Source organism: Mchenga conophoros, linkage group LG3, assembly GCF_057382185.1.
Source record: "Mchenga conophoros isolate Kocher_MC1m ecotype Shallow Benthic linkage group LG3, M_conophoros_male_GT1.1, whole genome shotgun sequence".
In the NCBI taxonomy this organism is placed as follows: domain Eukaryota; kingdom Metazoa; phylum Chordata; class Actinopteri; order Cichliformes; family Cichlidae; genus Mchenga; species Mchenga conophoros.
In genome coordinates this window covers 65,589,058-65,598,451 of record NC_140528.1, presented here as the reverse complement: position 1 = coordinate 65,598,451, position 9,394 = coordinate 65,589,058, and the positions used below count along the sequence as shown (strand labels likewise).

At 37.9% G+C, this 9,394-nt stretch overlaps 1 protein-coding gene across 1 annotated transcript; it reads left to right on the top strand.

Moving 5' to 3' along the window:
• The first annotated feature begins 890 nt into the window (after positions 1–890).
• On the top strand, positions 891–8,086 carry LOC146580155 (uncharacterized). The gene is made up of 4 exons (XM_085266755.1): positions 891–1,071; positions 1,146–1,246; positions 5,051–5,200; positions 5,397–8,086. Exons 1-4 carry the CDS (start codon positions 900–902, stop codon positions 5,856–5,858), a joined length of 885 nt encoding a protein of 294 aa, XP_085122881.1. The 5' UTR covers positions 891–899; the 3' UTR covers positions 5,859–8,086.
• Positions 8,087–9,394: the final 1,308 nt, after the last annotated feature.

Genomic DNA, 9,394 nt, shown 5'->3' with positions numbered 1-9,394 from the left:
AAGCATAATGGGAAGATTTTGCTATGAATTTTCTCAAAATCCATACAGTAATTTTGGCTGTGGATCACAGGGTGAAGAGTGGCGACAGCCTAGAGTCAGAATCCAGTGAAATATCTGCGTCACCTCTTACAATTTTCCTGTAATCGGAGCTCAAAGATGTTAATATGTGGAGTACAGTAAAGCACAATGGGAAGATTTTGCTATGAATTTTCTCAAAATCCGTACAGTAATTTTGGCTGTGGATCACAGGGTGCAGAGTGGGGGTCACCCAGAGTCATAATCCAGTGAAATATCTGCGTCACCTCTTACAGTTTTCCTGTAATCTGAGGTTAAAGACGAGGATATTAAAAGTATAGTTGAGTAAATTGGGTAAATTTTATTGTTAATTTTCTCTGAATCATACAGTAATTTGGGCTGTGGATCACAGGGGGGAAAGTGGAGATGCACTAAAAATGGGAGTGGACTGTGAAGTAAAATAGTGTCAGGACACAAAACACTGCGTTTCTAAGCCGGTTTTCACCCATACCGTAATATACGTAAGAGTAGTGCAACCACATTTTCGGTGCGGCTGGCGGGGCGGCTAGCTTGACTGCGACTTCGTAAGTGAGGGCTCACTTGACCGCAGTTGCAGTTTGAGCAGAAGCTGAATAACGCGACTGAAAAAACCGCACAGTGTCTGCCCAGCTTTAGGCTAAATATGGTATTACGCAAATACCATAGGCTCTTTAACTTGTAGCATCAAGCGCCTTGGGGTATATCCATATGGGCTATATTTAAAAAAAAAAAACAAAAAACTGCATTGAATCTATCTGAGGTGGTGGTGCGGTGGTGGTCACGCCTCGTTTATGAGAAATCACGTGACTTCTAGACATGAAAATGAAAGTCTGAAATGAAACGTAATGCGTTTCTCACATTTCAGAGTCACATACTGGAGCTGCTTGCCCTTAATCTACGTAGGCGATTTTAAGAAAGAACGAAGGATGAGCGCAGATTCGACCAGTAAAAAAGAAAAATGTTACGATCTATCTGATTCTACGCTGACATTTGTAGATAGAGAAGATGAATTAGACTGTAGGTAACTATCAAGTTTGTTTTTCTAACGCTGCTCTCTTGGTGTGCCTCAAAGTCTATTTCATTTTTTTCAGTTCTGTGTCAGGATTTTAAGTCTCCGAGAGCTCTGATGTCCTGTGGTCATGCTGTGACCCCATCCTCTCTTACTGACTGGTGTCGCAGGTTGCTGAATGAGGTAGACTGAGTCTTTATTAAATATTTTTTCATGTCTATTACTTTAAACCAAGGGCATAGATTTGGTTTTGGCATTGGTGGGGACGGATGATTCAACCACCGAACTCTGCCCTGTTTCGTTTTGTTTTGTTTTCTTTTTTTTCCTTTTTGTCTTTGCTTCTTGATAACAAAAGGAGAAATTTACTTGCCTACATATGCTATTCTACATGCTTTTAAACCATTTAAAATTACAATTCATAGTTTTATATGTCAATTATATAATGTTAAATTACTATTAAACAAATGACTGACTAAAGTATTTTAGACTTTATTTTACTTCAGTCATAATCCATATAAATCAGGTATCATACAAAAATAAAAATAGCTTCAAATACAGTCATGACAATAAAAGAATATGACTTTAAGGACTTAACAACATTACTTCAGTTATATTACACCAACATCTCTTATACATTAGCACTGAGGGAACACTGAATGACCTGGTGGTTTTTGTCCATAAAGCTACTCATCTAAGATTACCACAAAGTAAAAGATCTCTCAGCAAAATTATGCAACATTTTAGGCACACTGTTGCCCCTATCAACTCAGTGAGCTGGGAGTTTTTTTTATTCTAAACATGAACTACTGTTACAGCTACTGGTGTCCCACACAACAACTCAATGTCCACTATCTGAAGGAGCCAAACACATGCCTTCTCCTCTCGTTAACTGAGATAAACTGCTGGCATGTTTGTTTTACATCTATACTGTCCAGTCTCTCCTGGTGGACATGACAACACATTATTTTTACAATGTTTATTTATCGGACAAAATAAGTTAAATGTCACCGTTATTATTGTCCGGCCAGAAACAGGCGGGGGGGGGGGGGGGGGGGGGGGGTCCAAATTCAGAGCCTGCGTCCACCTGAGGACCCGGTGTTGTGCCAAAAAGTGATTGTCTGCCAAAAACTGATTTCCGGTATTTGCCAAAAACTGATTGCTTGTAGTTAAACTGCTATAAATAACTTGTTGGTCTATGTGAAACACCTTTATTTATGCAGTTAAAAAAAATTCTTGTTTACTTTAAAAATGTCTCTCTTCAGAGTAATCTGGCCAAGCAACTGAAAATAAAATAAATTCATAATTATAATAAAGGTCAATCAAATGGACCAATATGGCAAGGCCATGATGATCCACTTGGTAAAATAAATCCGCTTGGCATCTTTCTTGGCCTTAAGACAACAATTCTGATGGCTAAAGATCCAAACGGGACAAAAAAAAAAAAAAGAGTAATCTGGCCAACAGGACAGCTGAAATTGCAACAAATGCAAAAATAGTTCTGTAAACATATTTTAAGTGGACAAAAGGAAGTTGATTGATTATAATGTAAGTACAATAACACAGATATTTGAAGTTTACACAGCTACATTCTCGCCTGAAAATATGTTAAAAGTTTATTTTGCGACCCAGAAAGATTAATAAGAGTAATATTAAAACTAAGTAGCTGCAGTAGTAATAGCCATTTTTGGAAACTGAAATTGGCTGGGCCAAGCTGGAATATGGTTTTTCAATTTTGTTGTTCGGGTGGAAATTCGGGAGAATGGTGGCTTCGGGAGATTTTCAGGAGGGGCACTGAAATTTGGGATTCTCCCGGAAAAATCGGGAGGGCTGGCATGTATGGCGTAGCACAGCCTGTAACGTTATTATGACGACCACATTTTATGAGTGAACTTGACTTTAAGTGACTTACAGGTTTCTTTGAAAAATACTTTCTTATATCCAGGTTCTTCCTTTTTGCTGCCATTCTCCTCTCCTCCTTGCAAGTCCTCGCAGCACAGGATTGCCACTGCGAAAACTAAACAGAGCTCCCTGAAAGGCACAGCCAATCACATTGGCCATATTTGTCACATGAGGTAGGACTCCAGTAGAGAACGTAATTTAATTCTTTCTGCATCACTAGGTGAATGAGACGTTGACATATCGTTTTTTTTCTTCTTCTTTCTATCGGGTTTGTTTTTCTTTACTCGAAGAGATCAAATTATTGGTGGGGACATGTCCCTTCCGTCCATGCCAAATCTATGCCCTTGCTTTAAACATAAACACAGGATTATATTCAGAATAAAATAATAATATTAGGTTACACAAGCAACTAACACAGTGGACTTTATGTATGTTTTCTAATTTTTCCTCATCGCTGTTCAGCATTTGCCTTTGTTTTAAGTCAAATTAATATGGGCTCAAAATGTGGTCATAAATATTTTGTACTTGTAAATCGGTTTTGTATGTGTAAAAAAGATTTGTATGTGTAAAAAAGATTTGTGCGTGCGTAAAAAAGATTTGTGTGTGGACTTAGCCAAAAAAAACCCTGCAAGTTACAAGTACGAATTTTGACCCTATTTTTCTTCCTTTTATCTGATTGGTCAATGTCATGTCAATCACAAATGTAACAATCCAATCAGAAAACAGATGGGTTTGGTTGTCGGAGGGGCGCTTTTTTTGAACTGCAGGTCTTTGAAGGGAATAAATGCCCTTTTACATGCCAACCCAGCGTTTTCCTTCATCACCACGAATGAAAACAGTCTGTGGTCGTCCGAGTTTGGTGATTTTTGTGTCACAGGACTACGTGTTTAATACAGGGACTTCCACAGCCTTTTCAACAGCTCTGCCCCCACCGCGGGGTGGGGGCGGGCAGTGTTTTGGAAATGACAGTCTTCATTACAAAGCTTTCTTCGTTATGAATTAGCATAGATGTTTTTATTGAACATTTGAAGAACTAGCAAAAAAACCCAGAAACTCTTGTAGAGGACATAAAGTCAGAGATAGAAAAGACAAGGAGCAGGTGCATCTAGCACAGGCACAGCCACAGAGCCCAGCAGCCAGCGCAACAAATTCTGGATCCTTTTCTTTTAGTTAGCAGTTAGCATTAGCAGCACATCCTGCTTCCGATGTGAAAGGACTTTTATGCTGCGCACTGTGACTCACAGCAGTGGTCCCGGGTCAGCCCTGACGTTGTGTTAAACGAATCCTAAAGTAATAATGGTATTTCTAACCACTGATATACCACAACTTTATCCTTTCAACAGCTACTGAAAGTTAGGGGACCTAGCTGCTACCCTTCAAGGACCTGCAGTTCAAAAAAGCGCCCCTCCGACAGCCAACCCCATCTGTTCTCTGATTGGATTGTTACATTTGTGATTGACATGACATTGACCAATCAGATGAAAGGAAGAAAAATAAGGTCAAAATTCGTACTTGTAACTTGCAGGGTTTTTTTTGGCTAAGTCCACACACAAATCTTTTTTACGCACGCACAAATCTTTTTTACACATACAAATCTTTTTTACGCACACACAAATTTTTTTTACACATACAAATCGTTTTTTCCACACACACAATTTTTTTTTACACATACAAATCCTGATTTACAAGTACAAAATATTTATGACCACATTTTGAGCCCATAAATTAATTCGATTTTGTTTCTTCAAATTTGTATAAAAGACCAATGTCAATGGAAGAAAATTGTCCTCCATTTGACAGCAAATGTTAACGAAGTTCAGTTATGTGTTCCTCAGAAATTTTACCACACAATGACAATATAACTTCACACAGCTGCTGCAGAATTACTGCAGTGAAGTGTTTTTCCAATCTTCTATGGTCCAATGCAATAGCGAGTGCAAATCTAGCAACAGTTTCCACATGTGTTTCAGCAGTTTCTGAAATGTTGATGATCTAGACCGCTGATGTTTTGTAAACGTAAGAATTTTCACAGTGTTTAGAGTTTGTTTCCAACCTGTCATACTTATAAATGTCTTTTTTAAAATACAGGGTAAAAGCACATTTGTCTGTGGCAAGTGTGATAAGGAGTGGCGTTATACAGAGGTTCGTAAAATGGCTCTGCTGAACTCTGAAGAAATGGAGTACTTTGAAAAGACCATGGCCACAAATACTTCCAAGAATGAATTTCATTCCAAATCAGTGAGTACTGGGCTGTCATACTAATAAAATTTTAGTTGAATGTTCATTTTAGTTGATGGTTCAGTTGTGTTTCTTTCCAACAAATTGTCCCTTCTAGTCTGTTGCCTCTCCTTTATCATCTGGTTTAAAACTCTGGATGGCATTTTAATTTAGATAATCTGTTTTCTTTTTTCCTCCACCATCAACTGCATCACAGTGTCCTGGATGCAGTTCGTCTGTTGTAAGAAAGGATGCATCTAACCTGAGTGTCTGCTGCAGTATTTGCACCAAAAAAAAAGGGCGGAATTATGAATTCTGTTGGCAGTGCTTGAGGGACTGGAAGGGTTCCCGGCCACAGTCAGACCACTGTGACAATAATGGATGCAGCAATGAAGCAATAAAAACCCTGAGAAACTGTAAAGATATCATTTTTGAGTCTGTGAAGGGAGTCAGTGGTTGTCCCTCTATCCGTGCATGTCCCACCTGTGGCTCATTGGTGGAGCATAGCAGACGGAAATGTAAAAATGTTGTCTGTCCCAGATGTAAGGTGGAGTTTTGTTTTGTGTGCCTGAAACTCACTGCTGAATGTGCAAAAAAGACAAAAGTGTATTTTGGACCTTGCTCAGGTGGTGTGGTGGCCCCTAGACAGACATCTATACCGGTATGGCAGAAGAAATAATGTGAATATCTTCCTTTTCTTTGATTTAAGAGTTTCTTTCTCAAGTGATGCACTATGCTGCAGTTATCCATTTCTTATTTTGCAAATACATCCCTCAATATTAAGCATCTATTTTGAGAAATATTGTAAAAATATAATTGTTTGTTTTCATGTTTTCCTAAACTTTAAGAAGCATTAAAATTGTCATCAGAAAAATAACTACAATTTAGAGAAATCCAGAGCTTCATCTACTGTCACAACCTGTTTCTCTTAAAAAAAGCTTTTTCAATTAACAAGTGGAAACAAGGCCTACATCTCTGTGGATTTGATAATGTTTTCTACGTTAAACCTTTCTAAAAGCATCAGTATTATTTAAGCGGAAAACTTTAACACTTTAACCATGTGAAATGGGTCATGCAGCTTAAGCGTTATGGACAGCCCTTGGGGGATTCATGCATCCCCAGAAAATTCATTGTATTCTCTCAGCTGATTTCTACTGATACTCTTTGGCTATAAGTTACTAACTTATAAGTTTGACCATGTAAAACTTAACTATCCATTACGCCAGAAGGTTTATGCAGTGCAACCATTCAGTGCTTCAGCAGCAATTGTGGTAAGCAGTTCAGGAGAACACTGAGCAAATCGGACAGACTTTACAGAGTACGACTCATATCACTTTAAAACTAAAAAGAGTTCATTCATTCGCTTGTGCAACTAATTTTAAAATGTGCAAAGTCAAAAATGACTGATCCACTTCTGCACATAGACGAAATGTCTCCTCTTTATGCTTTGACAGATAATTTTTACTCTATAACTGTGGTTACACTTCTGTATGAGTGTACTATTTGTTTTACATTGTAATTGTGCACAGCTTGTTTTTTGTTTGTTTTTGGAAAATAAAGTGATTGAGATGAATCCACCGCGGTGAAAGTTACTTGCCTAGCTAGTTCATATGATGTGGTACCAATCCTGAGGTCATGCATACTGCCAGTCAAATCTTATAATACTCAAAACCTGGAAAAAAGGGTGAAAAAGAATAAGTACTGGACAGTGGTTAAGAGAATATTACTGGGACCCAATCACAGACTGATATTTATTACTTTTTCAGTGACATATTTGAGGGACTAAATGTGCTTGAAAATTAATTAAACATGCTTCAAAATTGGTGACTTTACTTTTTTATAGTTATAGCATGTAGCAACATGCAATGTTCAAAACAAAAAAGCCATATAATAAACTTACCAACAAATCAGCAATTTTGAATTTACTGTGCTATTTTGACTCAGTATTGTCATTTACATTCAAGTGAAATTATCAGATGGTCTGCAGGTTTGGTCAGTCTAATCTAAAGATGTTAAATGATGATTCTAAAATCCAAAGCTTTCATATCTGCCCTAAAAACAGTGTAAGTGGATGCACTTTTCATTAGAAGATCATCATAGACAATTAACAGAGCAGTCTCAGAAGAGTGCTGTGTTTGAGAATCAGACAAGAGTCATAAATATGTTTTTTGCAAAATAAGGATCTATAATGACTTACTGACAACTGTTTCTAACAATTTGCGAGTAAGTGGAAATCTTGAAATAGACCAATAACTGCTAATATGGCATCAGGATAATTAAAGGAATTCAACAGGATTGCAATTTATTCAGTGACCTCTCCACCAGAACTTCAGAAATGTCCAATTTACAAACCAAGAAAAAATTACTATTTTTATAGTAGTCTGACCACATCCACTATCAGAAAGATGGTTTATAATTATTATTTTTTAACTCTTCAAAGGCAGCTTACATCTAGACAGCTTTTATTGCTTTAACTGATTCTCATGTTTGAACAACCAACCCTTTTCTACGGAAGAGGATTAGGGCCACTGGGGAAAAAAAAAGAATTCTGACTTTAATCTCAGAATTTTGAGGTGGGCACCTGCAGGTAGTGATGGCCAAATGAAGCTTTCCGAAGCACTGAAGCTTGTATTGAAAAACGGTTCATTACTCGAAGCTTTTCAACACAGTCCTCTCCGGTGACATCTGGTGGTGAAAATTTTGAAGAGCAGCTTGAATCTGCAAAATAAAACGGACTGCTCAATTATCACTGCTCACTCAAGAGTGGAGTTCTCTCTGATATTGGGCCACCGTTCCGTTGCTTTGAACATGTAATTGGTTTTGTTTTCTCGATTGGGGGGCTGAAAAAAATGTAATGCGTATTTGCGTAATACATTTTGATCAATAAACTTTCCCTATTTAAACATGCACTATGGTGGCCTTTCTTTGCTCATAACTCCTTGATGTTGGTAAATACAATAAGTGAGCAATATATATAATATACATATGAGAATGCACAGCACATTATGGAGTATGCCCCTGCTGTGAAGTCCTGCCTCCATCTACTTGTCGTTTAATCACTGGACAGCTGGACAGGTTCATACAAAATATTAGATTAGGCCAATTGTCCTATACATATTTTTGACCTATAGGGGTGGGATTGATTGTGAACTGGAAAGGGAAAATGCTTAGGAAGCTGAGTACGGCTGCATCGTCACTGATTTGTAGAATCATTTTGATTCGATACAGGATCCGATTCAATTTGATTGGAATCTGGAAAGTTTTGCCTCAGTCAGAAATATTACAAGTCTGATCATTTAACAGTATATATCCATAATTTCGTATCTATTAAAAGAAAGCTGACACATGTGAGACTTAATTAGAGATGTAAACAGAGAGTTATGAAACCTGCAGCTGCAGAAGCCAGCGAAAAAAAAAGAGGCAAACACAGCGCGGACCTGACGACACATCAAAATCTGATTCTGACGCGTCGGGTCCGCGCTCTGTGTTTACGTTTGTATGCAGAATCCGTAAACCTGCTCCCAGTTACTGTTTTAGCTGCATGGTGTTTGACGACATGTTGTGAGGTTTAACCTGAGATGCTGGCGTTTCAGGCATAATAACGTTAATTTACAAATCGACACGGGATTTTAATGAATCAATATCACTTTATTCAATTTAGCATGGATTGTAATCAGAAAAGCGATAATCAAAACCCACCCCTAATCAAGAACTTGCAAAGTAAAAACATGATCAATGTAAGGTAGCCCTTTTGTTATTTACAGTTAACAAGAGGATTAGTGTTACTGTGCGCTGGCTGAGTCTGTTTCTTTTCTTAGAAATAGTTTCTCCTGCCCTGGAGAAAATCCACTTGCATGGAACAGAAGAGGCTGTGGAGTGCAGGAACTACACTGCAAGTTGGTAGATATGCAGGTATCCCTGGGTCCTGCAGACTATCACCTAAAAACAATAAACAAAATGATTTTCTAAACTGTGTAGCAATGTCATGTACGTATAGTGTCAAATACATTTTTGTAGTCTTCATCAGCTTTAATTCACATGGAAGTGTTCCTAAAGTCATATGCTGTAATGATATTTACATTATGAAAACATGATTTTGGACATTTCAAGTTTTTCACTTCGGCAGATAAAATGAATTGAGCAAAATCAACTCAAAATATTCCCACACGCCAGAATGTCCTCTCTTCCTCGCTGGCTCCATATCTGTCAGTGGAA

What these genes read in the sequence shown, in the direction of transcription:
- LOC146580155 (XM_085266755.1), top strand. Translation starts at nt 900, where the DNA reads ATGCGTTTCTCACATTTCAGAGTCACATACTGGAGCTGCTTGCCCTTA. An exon ending in TAGAGAAGATGAATTAGACT is followed by an intron (nt 1,072 to 1,145) that starts GTAGGTAACTAT and finishes CATTTTTTTCAG; the next exon opens with TTCTGTGTCAGGATTTTAAG. An exon ending in ATGAATTTCATTCCAAATCA is followed by an intron (nt 5,201 to 5,396) that starts GTGAGTACTGGG and finishes ACTGCATCACAG; the next exon opens with TGTCCTGGATGCAGTTCGTC.